We start from the raw sequence: 19,408 nt of genomic DNA, 5'->3' as shown, positions 1-19,408 counted from the left end.
GGGCGTCGAAACGTTAATAAAATTATTTTTTTTAGTTAAACTGTGGCTTATTTCCCATTTAGACTAGTTTATTTTAAAAATTCCACAAGGAAACAGCTTCAGAACATTACAATCTATGTTTTTCATGTACAGAATTTAAAAGCCCCTCTGTCATCCATTCATTTTTAAATGTTGTTCCCCTCGTTTTAAATGTTGTTTTTAGATAATTTCACACAAGACGTGACCGCAGCCCTACTCCAGTTTTCACCGAGTTGTTTACCCTATAAAACTAAATATAATTTCGTAGAATAAAAGGTATATTTTATATGGGGCGAAATCAAATTATAGTGTTTACTTTATCGTCGAAGAAAGAGAAATAAGAGGAATCGGTTTTTCTTTATCACCTAATTCGTCAAATTAATTAATTCAAATTAATTCGTGCACTGTTAAGTGCACGGCATACACCATTCCAAGCATTTCTCGTCAAGTTTCTATCTTTATATATTTCTATTGTTTTGTCCCAATGAACAGGTCTCGCTTCAAATAATATTATTAATATTTCACTATCAATCTGAGACATCATAATATAAAATATATGCACCTACTTTAACCTTCCGATGACCAACCTTTTCTTGTTACACGGACGACCAAGGGGGGGGGAATGACCCCAGGTCAAAAATGACAATTAAAAAAATGAAGTTTTTTTTTATGGCATGGACTTTATGTCATTCAGCCAGTCACAACATGAGTATTAGTGTCATGTGTAGTGTGTATGTTGAGTAAGTGTCTTGTTACTTTGCAAAGTCGACGTCATTAGCGTAAAAATACTTGGAATTACACATAATAGACAGTATTTTACTAAACATCAACTTCAGAATATATTTTTTATTCGTAAAATATAGGGAATTTTTTTTATTTCAAAATATGAGGATATCTAGAATGATATTAAAGTCAAATAAAAAATAATGAGTTAAAAATTGAAAATACTTTTGAATTTATTAAAGAAAAACATACGCTGGAGTCACAATTTCCCCCGCTTGGTCATCCGAAGGTTAAACAGCCACAAAGTGTAAATGAAAATAATGTACCAAACAAACAAAGAAACTACCTTCGTGCGACTGAACGACAGTATCATATGAAAGGATGCATTAAGTCCCCTATGCTACTGGGTGCGTAAAGACGACACGGCTGCCGTCTGTTGTTGTAAGCGAGGGACGGCATAAACACGGCGACTTTACCGAACGTTCCAACCACCGTCTAGTGAGAAAGGCTCCATATGATTACATGCGCCACCATTGGAATGTAGTCGTACGTTCTAACCCTCGCGCGTTTAAATTCTTATAATGTGAAACAGCACAGACAGTAGAGGACTTGCAATTCTCATAAAAGATTGAATCAAGTCCTCGTCGCGTTCGCGACTACCAAATGAGTTCATGAAGATTAAAAACAACGTAAAGAATCTGAGTTAGACTAGTCCGCGACGAGTTGAGTCTCGTCCCCGACTCTCTAATGCGTTTCTGCCTTAATTCGTTTCAGCCTTCACCCTTTCATTGCTGACGAAATATACCGAACGCGACCTGGGTGTTAACTCGATTTTTCGCTGCATTTATATTGTAGTATTTTGGTCTAGATTGCTCTGGAATTGCTTCATACGTACCTACTTAATCAATCTAAACTGACATTATAAAAACACTTTTATCTGCGTACTCGATAGAAAGACAACTCGTTTCAGTCAAAGTCAAACAAAAAACAAATACTAACCTCAAAACTAAACGAATGTTGTGTCTATATCTGCATAAGACGCCTGAAGCCGTCATGCACTTCTGACGGCAGTAACGGTATGACGTCTTTAGGCGTCATCGGCATTCGAAGGGTTAAGCAAAGCCGTGATTTGAAGCTTAGCACAGACCCTACTTATTTTGTCTGTGTAGGTACTGTCAGCCAAAGAAATAGCTGATTAACCTATTATATTCGGATGCTGCTCTTTAGTCAATATGTTATGGAGTAAATACGATGTTTCTTATATCACGAGGATACTGCTTGAACGCCCAAGAATAGTGCCAGGATGGCCTACTCGTGCGCAGTAAAGAATTTTGTATTCTTATTTCTTAGCCCCTTAATGCAGTTTTTTTGAAAAATACCGCCCAAAAATAAAACAATTTTTTTAATGTAAAAAGTGACCCTAGTGCTCAAATCAGCCCAAGGAGTAGGTACTTGAATTTATCCGATTACTGAAATGATCGTCACAAAACTGTCACCGTACTTCTTTAAGCGCCATCTCCGTGACGAAGGTTGCATTCATCATGGCTTTTCTGACCTTCGAGGCAGCTGCTCTGAACAGTTGCTTTGAGCTGCAACCAAACCATTCTCTTAGGGTACGAACAAGCCGAAGATACTTGGATGTGCGCGGTGTAGGTCGCGATCGCGGTCGCTACATCGATGTCAAAACAAACAAACCTTCATTTTCTTATGAGATCGCACATACCAAGGATGTGTCGCCCGTTTACCCTCGCGACCTATCATCGCGGTTTACAGCGATGTGGATGCCAAAACAAAATAGTTTGTTTTACATCGCGACCGAGCTGCTGATCGCGTGCTAAATTAAAGTTTATTGGCGGTTTTTAAACTACGTGACATTCGCCGGAGATATGGCTGGTGTTTTTATTCATTTCTTGTTGTAATCAGGTTGCGACCAGTTTTGGTTTTAGGGAAACCGCAAAGAACATTGAAAGGAACGTATTCTAGGTATGTTCTGCCCGTCATAGATGTAAACCTCACCGCGATCGCGACCTACACCACGCTCATCCTTGTATCTTCGGCATGTTCGTACCCTCAGGTTCTTTAACTAGGAAACGCGTCTCCTTCCTACGCTTCTCCTACCCTCTATTTTTCCTTGAATTATGAGTCTCAAGATGTTATATATTTCTTATATATTTCTCAAGATGTGCCTCTCGTCACATGTCCGAGATATTGCAATTTCCTTTCTGTTATTGTGTTTTCAATTTCAATCTCTCTGCCTATTCTCCTTAACACTTCTATATTCATGACACTATCTATACCCATGACATTCTTAACACTCTTCTAAATGTCCACATTTCAATTGTCACTGTACGATCACAATTTCAATTGTCACTGTACGATCACAATTTTTGTGGAACGACGATGCGATGAATGATCATTGTTTTGTTGGAACGTATTTATGATTTAACGTACGATTATCGTTACATGATCTGGGATCAAACTAAGATGCCTACGATGTTATATCTGCTCAATACTATACTCTGGAGTTGAATCCTAAACATTCACTGAAGCGATGGAGAAGATACTTGAGGTCTTCGAGATGTGGCTATACAGGTGAATCCTAAGTATATGAGATGAACAAGATGACCAACAAGAGCGAAGAATTAGGAAAATAGAGAAGTGATGTGCACAATTAAATGGGGAAAGTTAGAATATCTCGGATACTGATAAATATATATATATATATATATATATATGTATTACTAATAATCCTTCAAGGCATATATTCGGAATGCGAGGAATTAGGGAAGAAGAATATTATGGTTAATAAAACCGAGGAAATTGTTCTAAAGAACAACAACTTATCTATTTAAAGCATCAGTCAATAAAATAATTTTAGCCAGAATTATCGCTAATATTCGAAATCATTTGGCGCCAAGTGATACATAGTTTCACATAGTTTTTGAGGGTTAAAAATGGTCGATTTCGCAATTTTTCAATTTTTAATCGCTTATATGTCAAAAACTATCAACTTTAGAGAAAAGTCACTAAAGACCGTTTCTGTTTGGAATGATGATCCAAAAAACCTAAAAAAAACTTTGTTCCATGCAAAAAAAATAATTTTAGGGAAAAAACAAAAAAAAAACGTTTAAAAAATTTTTGACCCACTTTTGGTCCTGGCAAGATGCAAATTTGTTAAAAGGGGTCCTTTTTGAGTAAGATTGTGCAAAAAATCCAAATCGGAATATTTTTCCTAGCGGATGCGCAGTGGCTTTCTGGACTACGTACTTCAGCGCCAGTGGATAAAATTTTTCACAGATGAAAAAAATCTGGTCTGACGATCATGGGAGGATGGAAGAATGTGTGGTGTGTGAAGCCTTGCTTACATACAAATTCAATTTGAACATGTCATGCAGTGAATTTTATGACAAAATTACGCACGACTAAAATAATCTGAAGAAAGGGCACTCTAGTGAAAAATATTAAACAAGCGTGAGCGAATAATAAAACTGGGCAAATTTTTAGTGTTGTTTGTATTAATTGTACTTTATCTCTTTTATTTTAATAAACATATATTCACATTTATTAAGTTATGTGTTCAATTCTTAATAATTTTGATTGCATTTCAAATATGAAAAACATAAATTAAGCGAATACCAAAACGGAAATGAGCCTCTTTCTCTTCTGCGTCCCGGTTTGGCTGTGTGTAATAATTATGGTAAGCCTAAGGTAGTAGGCATACTTTTTTGACTTGAAATCATCATCTTAAGGCGCGTATCCATTACGAGCGCCGAGCGGGAGCACCAAATATCCACTATGTGGAGCAGCTACACGGAGCACCAACGTAATGGCTACGTACCTTTATATGAAGGCTATTTGATTATGTCATAGGGGGTCATCCATTAACTACGTCGTTGAGAAGAGGGAGGGGGGGCTTGCTTATTTCGACGAAATACGACAGGGGAGGGGGGTATGAGTGCCCATTCGACGTCGTTTAATATATTGGTATATTTAAATTTGTCGTTATTGTGTCTATAAAAATAATTTTTTACTAGCTTCTACCAGCATTAAAGTATCAGATATTCATATAAAAACGTATAGTTTTTGATATGAAATTGAAAATAAAACAAAGCGTTTACGAATAAATATACTTTTGTTAAAAATAAAAAGAATAATTCTATTATAGATACTTTTATCGCATACTTTTCATTTCGTTTTTATCAGTCACGGCGTTAAAATAATATTAGGTAGCACTTTTGTACAGGACAACAAACAATAAGACATTGTTCTTTGGGTTTAAATAATCGCTTCTATATACATAACAACGTCTGGAAGCAAAAAAATATTAAATTGTTAGTTCATTTATGTGCTGCATACTGTGTGAAACGACAGTTCTGAAAGAACGAATAGAAATAAAATATTGTTTTCTATTGAGTTACTAAGTCGTATTTATACTTTAGAAGAAATGGCATCGAAATCAAAACAAAATAAATATAAAGATTTATATGATGCAGTTTCGAATATTATATTGCAGTAGTTTCGAATACTAAGAAAACTAATAAAGATTTTTGGAAAATTTAAACGCAGATTGAAAGACTGCATTATTGCCGAGGGCCAAAAGTTCCTGAAAACATCTATAATGTTTATTTTAATAAGTTACAGGGGTGAAAAAAAAAAGAGAAAATTTTGTCTGATTTTTCATTTCAAATATTTCATTTAAAAGAAACCTTTTGTTTATTCTAAGGGACTTTCAACCCTCGGTAATAATGTAATCTTTTATTCTGCGTTTAAATTTTTCAAATATATATAAAGAAAAACTATTGTTTTTCTTTAATAGCTTTTCTTTTAATATTTATTTATATTCTCATTTTGTTACGCCACTGTCAAAACATTAAGTTCTTCTTTTTATTTTTATGTTGACTTATGACGTGTGAGGTGTTTTGACAGTGACAATTAATTAATTTCGATGATTGAAATATTTGTTACCTGCTCAGCATTATAAACTAAAATCTAGAATATAAGCTTTAAATGTTGTTTCTTTTTCTTACAGGTAACGTTTTTGTAAATCGTTAATATTGTACATAAAATAATAAAGTTACTTTTTCTTACAGAGAGAAACACAATTGAGTTTTTTATTCACCAAAAGTTTGATGGTTAAAAACATTATTACAAAACAACATTTTTGCTGATAGAAATATAATAATTTTCCATTATAAAATGGCAAAACTGAGTTTTGAATTTACCGTTAAATCATTGCAGACTGATACAAAAACAAATATCATCACGATCACCTCAATTGAGACTGAGGAAAATGAAATTTTTTCAATACCTAATGATATGCAAAATATTTCCTATCATAAAAAAATCCAGACGACAGCAGCTTTTGAGAAAGTAAAACGGGTTCTAACAAAACGGGGCACTACAAGAAAAGTTTGGATCGCAGATGAAGATATTTTGAAAGTTTATATGGACTAATATGGGAATATACAATTCAATGATTTTCTCTTAGAACAACAAAGCATTCAAGGGAGAGAATCTTTAACATCCACACCTGGTATCTCACTAGATACGTTAGAACAGATCTTAGAGAGGGTATCAAAGTCAAATGAAACACAATGTATTGAATCCTTTAATAAAAAAAAAGTATCAGAACAATTTGTGATAGAAAAATTTACAGGAAAAAATGTGAATGTTTTACAATGGATGGAAACATTTGAAAATGAGTGCACAAGATTGCAAATAGATAAAAATACTGAAAAAATTGAAATTCTAAGACTATTTTTAGAAGGATCATGTGTGGATTGGTACAGGTCAATGCTTATAAAATATTCAATAAATTCTGATTGGGATGAATGGAAAAACAAATTTTGTGATACCTATGCAGACAAAGGGTGGACTCCAGTGAGGTATGCGTTTGAGTTCAAATACATGAATGGTTCTTTATTAGAATATGCTCTTAAAAAGGAAAGACTCTTACTACAAATAAACAAGTCATTGAATAAAAAAATTATGATTGATTTGATAGCTATTGGACTCCCAAATTATATTGCTGATAGAATTGATAGAGACACTTTGAAAGAAACGGAAGATCTCTTCAATGAAATTAGAGGTCTAGAACACTTAATAAAAATGAAGACTTCAGAAAAAAAAGAAATACCATACTTTAAGAAAAAACAAGCCTGCAAAATTTGTGAAAAAGAAGGAAAAGGTTTACGTTATCATCTGGAATCAAGTTGCTGGTACAAAAGCAAAAGTGAAGTCCCGAAAAATCAAGAGGTAAGAACTGTCAACAACCATAAACTAGAATTAGAATTAAACGGAACAAATCCAAAAAACTGTTAATTCCACCACTAATTAGAATCAAGTTACTATTAAATGACACTTTAGAGATCTATGGAGTATATGACTCAGGATCAAATATATCATTGATTAATGCAAACTTATTACAGATAAAGGCACATAATAGAGGTGACCTTCAAATAGTAAACTTGAGGACAATTAATGGTGTGAAAAAAACAAATGGTATAGTAACACTTAAGATAAAAATCTATGACATTGAAAAAAAAATGGATATATTTATTGTAGATGATGAAAATTTCAATTATGATTTTTTAATTGGGTTAGATTGTATTAAAAGTTTTAGATTAATTCAAAATGAGGATCTAAGGATCACACAATGCAACAGCTCTAAAGAAATTGAAAATGTGTCAACTATTGATAAAGTAAGCATTCCTGACTTTCCAGGTAACATATATTTAAATGCATCTAAAGAAAAGATTAATGATATATTCAAATATGAAATAAATTTTAATGAGAGTATAAATACTGACAATTTTGAAATAGCAATTAATCATTTAGATTTAAATCAGCAATCAGAAATTGAACAATTGATTAATAAATATAAATCAGCATTTGCTAAAGACAAATATGATGTAGGTACTATAAGAGAGTATGAAGCTCATATTGACTTAGTTGTAGATAAATACTGCTCCAAACGTCCATATAGATGTACCATTGAAGATAGAAAAGAGATAGAAAGTCAGATAGCAGAACTTTTGAAGAATAATTTAATTGAAGAGTCATATAGTCCATTTGCGGCTCCAGTGACACTAGCATTCAAAAAAGGAGAGGACAGAAAGACCAGACTCTGCATAGATTTTAGGGAACTAAATAAAATCGTTGTTCCCCAATCGCAACCTTTTCCATTGATCGAAGACTTAATGGTAAAAACTAGCAATTGTAAGTACTTTTCTACTTTAGACATAAATTCAGCATTCTGGTCAATTCCAATGAGAGTACAAGATAAAGAAAAAACAGCATTTGTGACACAAGAAGGCCATTTCCAGTGGACTTGCCTCCCATTTGGTTTGAAAACGGCTCCAGCAATTTTTCAACGTATTTTAAGCAGCATTATAAGAAAATATAAACTTTCAGATTTCACAGTCAATTATATAGATGATATCCTAATTTTTTCAAAAACCTTTGACGAACATATATTACACTTGTCCAAGTTATTTGATGCAATATTAAATGAAGGTTTTAGACTAAAATTTTCGAAATGTACCTTTGCAGAAAAATCAGTAAAATACTTAGGACACATAATAGAAAATAATTCCATAAGACCTGTAAAAGACTACTTGATTGCTGTGAAAAATTTCCCTGTTCCACAAACTAGAAAGAATGTACGTCAATTTTTGGGAAAAATCAATTATTATCATAAGTTTGTCCAAGATATTGCAATCATTTTAGACCCGCTGCACAACTTATTGAGAAAAGATGTTGACTTTATTTGGTCTAAGGAATGTCAAGAATCTTTCGATAGAATAAAGTCATTACTTTGTTCGGAACCAATATTAAGTATTTTCAACCCTGATTTGCCAATTAATATATATACAGATGCCAGCATAAAAGGAGTAGGAGCTGTATTAAAACAAATTGATAAAAACGGATGTAGCAAGCCTGTGGCATATTTTTCCAAAAAATTAATGGAAAGTCAAAAGAAAAAGAAGGCAATATATTTAGAATGTCTGGCGATAAAGGAAGCTATAAAATATTGGCAACATCTGCTCATTGGAAAAGAGTTTATAGTATATTCAGATCACAAACCTTTAGAAAATTTAAACATAAAAGCTAGAACAGATGAAGAATTAGGAGACTTGACATTTTACTTATCTCAATATAATTTTAAAGTAAAGTATAATCCAGGAAAATATAACCAAGAAGCAGACAGTTTAAGCAGAAATCCAGTTTTAGAATCTCAAGAAAATACAGATGAAGTATTAAAAGTAGTAAACTTGATTAATCTGGAAGATATAAAAATTGACCAACTCTCAAATATTGATCTACAAAATAATAAGACTAAATACAGTTTCAAGAATAATATTTATTATAAAAAGTCAAACAGAAAAGACAAAATTATTTTATCTGAAGATTTAAGTAAAACATTGATAAAAAGTGTACACAATACTTACTGTCATTTAGGAACAAACCAGATGTTAAATAAAATATCACCATTTTATACAGCCAACAATATGACTACTAACATTAAGAAAATATGTGAGAACTGTGATATCTGCATTAAAAATAAATCAAGAAGGAAACCTGACTATGGTTTAATGTCACAATTAGGACCAGCGACATATCCATTTGAAATTGTCTCGATTGACACGATTGGTGGTTTTGGAGGATCTCGTTCAACAAAAAAATATCTTCATCTCCTAGTAGACCATTTCTCAAGATATGCCTATTGTTTGACATCAAAAACACAAAACTCTGATGACTTCATAAAGTTAATTAAAAAGGTAACAGAAGATCACAAAATTAAAACTGTGATGACTGATCAATATCCTGGCATCAACTCAAAAGAATTCAAAAATTTCCTAAAGGTCAATAACATAAAAATGATATTTACTGCCGTTGATGCACCATTTTCAAATGGTATCAATGAAAGGTTAAACCAAACATTGGTTAATAAAATAAGATGCAAAATAAATGAAGGTGACAGAAAAACAGCATGGACAACAATTGCTCAAAAATGTATAGAAAAATATAATGAAACTGAACATACCATCACAAAATTTTCACCAAAATATTTAGTAGAAGGAGAAAGTGTAAGCATCCTACCAAACGAACTAAAACCTAAAGTCACAGATGCAGATCTCGAAATAGATAGAACAGTTGCCTTGAAAAATACAAAAAAATCACATGATTATAATAAAAAGCAGTTCGATCGACATAGGAAGGAAATTGATTTGAACATTGGGGATTTAGTATATGTGGAGAACGGTAACCGTCTAAATAGAAAAAAGTTGGACGAATTAAGGATTGGACCATACAAAATACTAAAGAAGATTTCCAATTCAATTTACGAAGTTGATACTGGGCATAGGAAAACAGAATCAAACCTCTTCCATATAACTAAACTTACTCCAGTATTGAAAGAAAATATTTAGTGAAAGTTAAATTTTTGTTTTGAAACTCTCCAAGGGGGGGAGATATAAAGAAAAACTATTGTTTTTCTTTAATAGCTTTTCTTTTAATATTTATTTATATTCTCATTTTGTTACGCCACTGTCAAAACATTAAGTTCTTCTTTTTATTTTTATGTTGACTTATGACGTGTGAGGTGTTTTGACAGTGACAATTAATTAATTTCGATGATTGAAATATTTGTTACCTGCTGAGCATTATAAACTAAAATCTAGAATATAAGCTTTAAATGTTGTTTCTTTTTCTTACAGGTAACGTTTTTGTAAATCGTTAATATTGTACATAAAATAATAAAGTTACTTTTTCTTACAGAGAGAAACACAATTGAGTTTTTTATTCACCAAAAGTTTGATGGTTAAAAACATTATTACATATATTTATTAGTTTTCTCAGGATTCGAAAAAAATTAATACATTTAAATAGCATTGGACCAAGATTTTACGCCTACCCCCTCACATTTGATTAAAAAAAACAGAAATAATATTGATTTTATTTTAATCAATGAAAGGGGGGTCGTGAGTTGCAACGACGACGTCGACATGTGGGGGGGGGTCGTCTCTAAAGTTCAAATTTTTTACGACGTAGTTTATGGATGCTCCCTAGTCATAACTGCTTCGTGGCATTGGTAATCATTATTTATTTCTGTTTCTTTTTCTTTTTACGACGTAGTTTATGGATGCTCCCTAGTCATAACTGCTCCGTGGCGTTGGTAATCATTATTTATTTCTGTTTCTTTTTCAGAGCCAATATGGCGCCTTTTTCGTTTATCGCCGTTCCGGCACAATCGCTATCTTTACTTTTATTGGAAAGTCTTTCCGAAGCAAGTACCATAAGCAGCACCGTCCTCTTCCACAATGAGTTCTGTGCTGGTATGGAAACAGGAGCCGGCCTCGCCGTCGTCAGACTATGACGAGGCCGCTCTTCTCGACGCCACTATCTACAATGCGACCCCATTTGAATTAGACATCAAACTCAACAATGAACTCGACAATCTGGCAGAATTCGAGTCGAAGGCGGAAGTCGCTTCCCACATACTCGAGAATCTGGAGAATCTTATGGATCTAGATGAACTGATCAAAGATGGTGAGTAATGATGCTTTTGTTTTTTAATTTAATATCCGTATCTACAATAATAGTAATGACAAGTGTTCTTCTTGTATTTGTTAAACATTGGGTTTATACTGTGTTTTCCTTCGGATGCTTGAAACTTAACTCGCGGTACATTTACATAAATATAAGACATTAAAGACTACCAAATGTAGAAATTCATTATTTTGCGTGGCTCTATATTAATACATAACAATAAATAATTCCAGAAGAGAAAACCAATATCATCGTAAACGCGAGATATTTTTCTATATGGCAAATAATGACACCTTCACTACTGCGACTGGTTCAAATGCTGTAAAGGACCATATCTCTCTTGTCCTTTCCCCATTACTGAGGATCGTGATTTCTTCCAATATTCCTAACAATGTTTCTCCATTGGTCTCTATCTTCAGCTGCTCTAAGAGCTTCGCAGAATGACTTTCCAGCTGAATTCTTTATTTGGTCGGACCATCTAGTTGGTGATCGTCCTCTTAATCTTCTCCCGGGAACGTTTCCAGAAACAATTAATCTCTCAAAGACCTTCAAAACTCGAAAGACCAAAAGGACCTTATATTACATATTAAAATTCTTTCAGGCCGAGATCTTTGCGATCCTGGTATATGCTCAGGAGATCAATAGATAGAGCTAGCTCAGGCAGCACCATCTCTACAGGCTCTAACATTCAAGCCGCGCTGAGGTCTTTGGAAGCGTCCAAAGCGAGCTCTCAGCTGGTTCTTGGGTGTAAGAGAACACTGGCTAATATTGCGCTGACCAATAGGTTTAACTTGGCATGGGTACCGGGACACACAGGTGTGGAAGGGAACGACCGGGCTGAGCCTTGGCAAGACAGGGCTCATGCACTCTGACTGTGGGACCCAAACCTCTGATTGAGATACTCAGTACTGGGTAATTTAGTACTGGTAAGGCTAGTCTCAAGGAGCTTTCTTTGCAAAGGTGCCAATTGTGGAGGTATAAGACATGCTAAACTTCACTTAGTGGGGCCATCTAAAAGTCTTACAGCGTAACTTCTTCTTTTAGACCGTAGAAGATGCTCTCTGGTGGTCAGCATGCTTACCGATCACTTTTGATTGGCGGATGGCTCACGGGGCGGTCTATGTGATGAGGAGGAAACCTCCTCGTATGTCAGTGCCGCACTGGCATATCAAAGGTGGCAGATCCTGGGTTCGGCCTTTATGCAGCCGAGCCAAATGAGGGAGTTACCCCTAAGGCCTTTTTCATACTTTACGACGTTGGTCGTCACCATCAGACTTTCACACTTTACGACAGTATTCTTCTTATTATTGTAGAGAGCACAGGGCGTAGAATGAATCGGGCAAAAATTTATTATTTATACATATATTATTTATACGTAGAAAAAGTTCTTTAAACATCTGCAGATGTGATTGGTGCGTATTTAAATTTAGGCAAATGTGCCGGTACTATTTTACAATATAATAAATTTGGGCTTTCTGCAGACAAATATTAGTTTATTACATGGCAGGTATAACGATGGGTTTTCCCGCTTATCTCCTAAGCCTAAGAGATTAAAATTCTTATGATTTATTGAATTATTAGAGTTTTATTATAGCTCTGTATGCTTCATAGAATTTTGCTTAAGACAGGAAGTAACATGAAATTTCACTATAGTTTATCATAAGAAGTAAAATAAACAAAGATAAGCAACATATCTTTAAAATAAGCATTTTTACTAAAAATCCTAATTATAATCTTTTGTAATTAAATAACATAAAAAATAATAATTGTTCTGAAGCTATTTTCTTGTGGTCTCTTATGCAATTTACTATTTTAGTTGGGAATAAGCCACAATTTTATTTTATGATTAAGTTTATTTGACGTTTCGATTTCCACTTCGGAAATCGTTATCAAAATACTTCTTCTTCTTGTCTTTATCTTTATGAGTAATACATTACATACCATAATTATTTCAAAATATTTTATTAGATTTGTACTTTATGTTCTGTTTTAAACAAAATGTAGCAATAAAAATGTTATTCAAGTAGTGATACATTAAAAATAATACAATTAAAAATGCTGCGTTTACATAACGTTAGAAATTAATGGGCTAAAAAATTCAGGTTTGTAATCTACGAGTATACTTTAAATGTAAAATAAAGTAAGTACAACTTACCAAACTTAGTTTTCTCCTGGTCCTCTAAGTTTTCAAAATCAGGGTTAACCTCCACTAAAACTTCACGCCATGCATTCCTTGTCGCATTTCTGTCTTGATACACATCCAAAGTTTTGTCTCACAACACTGGTCTACTTTGTACCAGTGAAATTAAAAATTCCCCATCTATATTGTCTGCCATTATGTACGTGCCACTGGATTTACCGGTACTACACGACTAACTGTCGTTAAGTATGGAAGCACTAATTTATGCCCGTGGTTCACTGATAGCACGGCACGACACGACCGCCGTCCATTGCAGTGACATTGGACGACAGGCGAGGAGCAACGGCACGACAGTTAGTCGTGGTCGTCCTGTGTGAAAGGCTCCGTACATTGCTGTATTGGACTATGGAATGTACGACTAAGGCCGTCCGCACATGGAGCGACGCTCGAAGTAATCGACTCGATTCCAATCGCGTAGATCTCTCCCCGTCACTTAAGTTCCTTCGTTGTGGCATTGAGTTCCGTACACGGAGCGTTTAGGATTGCAAATCTCCTCGTCTTGTACGACTCTCGTTCCGTGCGATCTGAAGCGAACGAGAAAGTTCGAGTGAGACGAACGTTTAGTCATTATTTTATTTGTTTGCTTCGTTTTTGTTGGTTTTTGCCCTAAATTAAATTTTAGTCTTTTTAAAGATCGGTGAATGTTATGTTCGTTGATTGTAGTACTATTAGCTTTGTGGAAATATATTGTTTGTAATGTAAAATTCTGAAAACATTGAACTTCTGTTTCTAGGTGTTTATTATAAAATTCGTTGAGGAAGTAGAAAAATACCCTCAACTGTATAATGCAACTGTATAAAAATGTAATAATACCTTACTCTTCACAGATCGAAATAGTCGTTTTGGTTACTATATAAAAAATGCGTTAATTTATAAAAACAGAATCGACTAGTGTGCGGAGGGCAATCGCTTGTGACTAGTGTTGGAAAATTCTCGAGAATGAAAAATCGGAGAATATTCCCGAGAATATTCTCGATATGGAGAATTTTCTGAGAATGAACCTTATGACGCGCTTATGTACGCGCTTATAACTCAATGTAAAATTCTAAACTGTTGAATTCCTGCTTCCCTAATTATTTTACAGCAAAAGTCATAATAAACTATTTGTGGAGAATTAAAATCTATATTGAAAACAACTGTTAATATTGTTCTACGAACAATAATTATTCAAATTTTTGTAAAAATATAATACAATTTTCAGAGAAATACGCCAAAGTTACGCCACACACAGTGCAATAATGTGTATAAAATTGCATTCGGTGACAATGAATTTATTATATTAACAATGTGAACTGTCAATTTCTTTATTTATTTTATCATTTATTGTTTAAAACACAAGAAAGTTGATCAGATACGCTCAGTTAAGGAGAAAGTATTAATAAGAAACATATTTCCTTCAGTCAATAGTGTGCTCACTGTCAGTTAAGTAGTAACGTGTGGCCTAACATGCCCACACATACCTACTGCGGTAAATACATTATATTTTTCAAAATTTTGGAATGTGTTTAAATCGTAGAACAATTGTAACTTCTGTTTTTAATACAGATTTCAATCCTCTACAAATAACTTCTCATGACTTTTGATGTAACATAGGGAAGCAGGAATTCAACAGTTTAAAATTTTACATTGAGTTTTCTATGGCCCGTTTTCCGATTCACCACCCTGTACCTATAAGAAAATACAAAAACAACAGAAAACAAAATTTATTTGACAAAAAAAAAAATTAAATGTTCTTAACAGCAAATACTGGATGTGGTGAGCTAATCTGAAAAAGATGAGGCCTCAGATTCAGAATCTATTTCTATCATTAGCTACATTCTATCTACATTCTGCATTTCAATGTACTGATGAGAAGCTCTGGGATTTTGTTTTTCACTAGTCGCCAGCTCATTCATAGATTGGTATACGTCTAACAATTTTAAATTGTGAGCAATAAAAGTATTAGCCCGTTCACCAGTAAGCCGGTTTCTTTTAGAGGAGTGGATAAAACCATAAGTACTGAAACTTCTTTCAGTCGATGCACTGAATGAAGGCATGCTTACCGTCATTGGACGAATCTAACAACTGTGTTGGCTGAAAAGCAGTTGATAAATGTTTCTGTTGATCCTTTTCAAATAATTGTCTCGCTCCCACTGGACATTTAACATATTTTACTAAATGTTTTGTCGTTCTTGTTGCATTTTTCAAGTATTGACTATCACAAAATTTGCAAAAGTACTTGATTTACCTTGTACACTTTTAATTTTACAGTAATTCCATATATTCCTTTTAAAGCGAGCCCCACACTCTCGCGAAGTTAATTCGGGAAAGTTCACCGAAGTCTGAAGTACGTCACTACACACTCGTTCTATTTCGTGAGGAACACATTCACGCCGGGCGATATCGACTTCGGTTCCTTTGACTTGGTCTCAAAAACTGTCACAGAATGCAAGTAGGCCGAGGCGCAGCAAAGTCGCATGAACCACCTGTCTACATTCTCGTACTCGCTGAACTTCGATTGACTTCGCGAGTAGTTGAGCGTTTTAGGGTTTTTAGTAAATTATGCTATACTTCGATCCATTCTAAATATTTGCACGTTAATATAGCACCAAAACAATAAATACTGACACTGTAAATACCCTAGCTCCTAGCTAGTGGTTCATGGGATTCCCCAGTCCCGGCTACTTAGATTTTCGGGGATTTGATCAAAAATCGCGTGAAAGCGAAAAAGCATTTCATGAGCGGAGCGGCAAGTAGGTGTTTGAGCTTCAAGAATAATAATGTTTGGGATGCAAAAAATATACGAGGTGAATTGGCAAAAACAATATAGTAATAATTCTCGAAAATAATTTTTTGCCCGAGAATATTCTCGCTGAGAATTTTCTGGCCGAGAATATTCTCTTGAGAATATTCTCTTCTTACATCACTACTTGTGACGCAGGGTTCGTACAAGACAAGCAAGACGCGCGAACTTCGAGACGTGTCTTCGATCGACCCATGTGCGGACGGTCTTACTGTCGTTACGACCATTTTAACAAAACGAGAAGTGTGCTCTGCGCAAGAGATTTGAAGTTAGAGCTAAGAGTTAGATTGGCCAGGTGCTACGTTTTCTTGAATTTGTTTTACGGAATGTAAACTTGGACCTTGAATGCGGCATCAATGAAAAAACTGTAATTTTTCGATTGTGTGTTTATAAAAGCATTCTGAAAATATCATGGACGGAACACGTCAAAACAATGAGGTTCTGAGAAAGATTAATGAAGAAATGCAAATCTTAAATACAATAAAAGACAAGAAAATTGGAATATCTCAGACATATTACATGTGGAGACAGATGCAACTTGCTGCAACATCAAAAAACAAAGAAAATTTGAATATCTCGGACATATTACACGTGGAGAGAGGAGATGCAACTTGTCCCAACTGATTATGCAGAAATAGATTCATGACAAAAGAAGCATGTGTGGACGTAGAATACCATGGTTACTCAACCTGAGTGAATGGTATGGATGTACATAAAATGAACTTTTCAGAGCAGCCGTCTCTAAAGTCCGAATAGCTATGATGATTGTCGACCTCCGTCGCGGAGATGGCATTTGAAGAAGGACTATATTAACTCAACTCAACCCTTCATCAGTATTATGACAAAAAAACTTCAAATAATGAGATCTTTATCCAGATTAAGATTCCTTGCTTTGTCATTTGCCAACAATTTTTTTTATTTAGGAACTTAGGACAATATAAATACATATAACTTTTTTATCGAAATTTCAAAATTTTAACGAATTGAACGATATTCCATCAATAACTAAATGGTACCTTGAACTGTTGTTAAATGTCTAAAATATAGGTTGCATATTGGCTTCTTTATAGTTTTCGTACATTCACTCGTTTTATTATATCAATATCTTATCATTGGTACTCAAGGCGCTGGACAATAAATTCATTCTAAATCGAGATAATAAAAATCTTTCATTTAATGGTCTATTGTTGAGGCCTAGGAATACAATATCCCTTGTTAATTTGGGTTCATTGAAGCCGACAATTTAATTGTCATCATTCTAATTGCTGGCTTATTAACCGCTTAATGTCTATAATAATGAAGCTTAGTTTCGGAATTTGTCTAGTAGAGCGGAGTGTATCGTCGCCCCCGTTAGCGAAATATTCTGATTCGATTTTTTTGTACAAACTTACTCAAAAATAAGTCCTTATAACATATCCACAGGTTGACGGGCGGTGCCGATTGTCGAAAAATTGTTTAAACAATTTTTTTTAAACAAATTCATAAAAATATTTTTTTCATTTCTAACAATTTTTTTTAGATAACTTGAAAATATGTATTTCAATTATATTTTTTTGCACAAAGTTACTCAAAAAGTGGTCTTTATAATAAATCCACAGGGTGCCAGGCGGTGTCGTGTGGTCGAAAAATTGTTTAAACAACTTTTTTTTTAAATAAATTCACAAAAATAATTTTTTCACTTCGTACAATTTTTTTTATATAATTTGGGTCATTCTGGGCAAAAAAGGTATCTTGTGATTTTCCTCTAAAATTGATTGTTGTCGAGTTATTATACGCGATTTAAAATTTGAAAAGTGCGAAAATAGCTATTATCAAGGCTTAATAAATAAGCCTATCGCGTGACAACAATCAATTTTAGAGAAAAATCACAAGAGACCTTTTTTGCCCAGAATGACCCAAATTATATAAAAAAAATTGTACGAAGTGAAAAAATTATTTTTGTGAATTTATTTAAAAAAAAAGTTGTTTAAACAATTTTTCGACCACACGACACCGCCTGGCACCCTGTGGATTTGTTATAAGGACCTATTTTTGAGAAACTATGCAAAAAAATCTAATCGAAATAATTTCGCTAATTGGGGCGACGACACAACCTGGACTATAGCGCTAATTGTTAATAAATAAAAATAACAGCTTTGTAATAAAATATTGACAAAAATTTCTTCAGGATCTTGAAGGAGGGGTTTTAAACTTTGCTTTGATCACTTTCTGACTTTCATAATATAATTTTTAATCGAGTTATTAAGCCTTAAAAATGGCCATTTTTGCATCTTTCAAATTTTAAATCGCGTATAATAACTCAACAACAATCAATTTTAGAGAAAAATCACAAGAGACATTTGCTCAGAATGACCCAAGTCATCTAAAAAAATTTTGTTAGAAATGAAAATATTGATTTTTGAATTTATTTAAAAAAATTGTTTAAACAATTTTCATACCTCGGCACCTCCGGCACCCTGTGGATTTGTTATAAGGACCTCTTTTTGAGTAAGTTTGTGCAAAAAAATCGAATCGGAATAATTTCGCTAAAGGAGCGTTCAAGTACCTATTACGTAACGCGATTTTTGAAGATTTTTGACCCCGCCCTCCCCCCCTACGTAACGGACTGTAATGGGCGTTTAACTATTGCGTAACGCAATTTTTGAAGATTTTTGACTCCCCCCCCCCCCAACCTGCGTTACGTAATACTTGAACGCTCCCTAACGGGGGCGACGATAGAACCCGGTCTATAGTAATACATAAATGAATTGGATGAACAAGCGGGTGCATCCAATTTGTAGCTCAACAACAATAATTTGACATACAAATGCAAGAAAATGTACCTAATATTTAAATTAATTTCTGTAAACTTTATATTGTTTACTTTAAATATCGCATAAAAGTTGCACCAAGTGGAGATGGGCGGGACGTGTCGCGAGTATGAAAGACCGAAGACCTCAAAAGAATTGTGACCAATTGGATAGCAGCAGATGCGCAGAATAGAAGAATTAAATATCTGGAGGAGGCCTATGTTCAACAATGGTCAAATCAGGGCTAATTGATGATGATGAATCAAAGTACGCTGATATATAGATATGAAACTTGGAGTCTCAAAGACAAGAAAAAAATGGAAATACACTCAACGGCACGAAAAA

General features: G+C 34.0%; 1 protein-coding gene across 1 annotated transcript in view; it reads left to right on the top strand.

The window, feature by feature from the left end:
* The window catches only part of LOC114334221 (activating transcription factor of chaperone), a 107,035-nt gene that overhangs the window by 11,870 nt on the left and 75,757 nt on the right, over positions 1-19,408 (top strand). The window contains exon 2 of the mRNA XM_028284256.2: positions 10,951-11,292. Coding sequence (XP_028140057.1) covers positions 11,064-11,292 — 229 coding nt within the window. The 5' untranslated portion in view covers positions 10,951-11,063. The remainder of the gene's footprint in view (positions 1-10,950; positions 11,293-19,408) is intronic.

Source organism: Diabrotica virgifera, chromosome 1 (assembly GCF_917563875.1).
Source record: "Diabrotica virgifera virgifera chromosome 1, PGI_DIABVI_V3a".
Taxonomy (NCBI): Eukaryota; Metazoa; Arthropoda; class Insecta; order Coleoptera; family Chrysomelidae; genus Diabrotica; species Diabrotica virgifera.
This window is presented reverse-complemented; position numbering and strand designations above follow the sequence as displayed.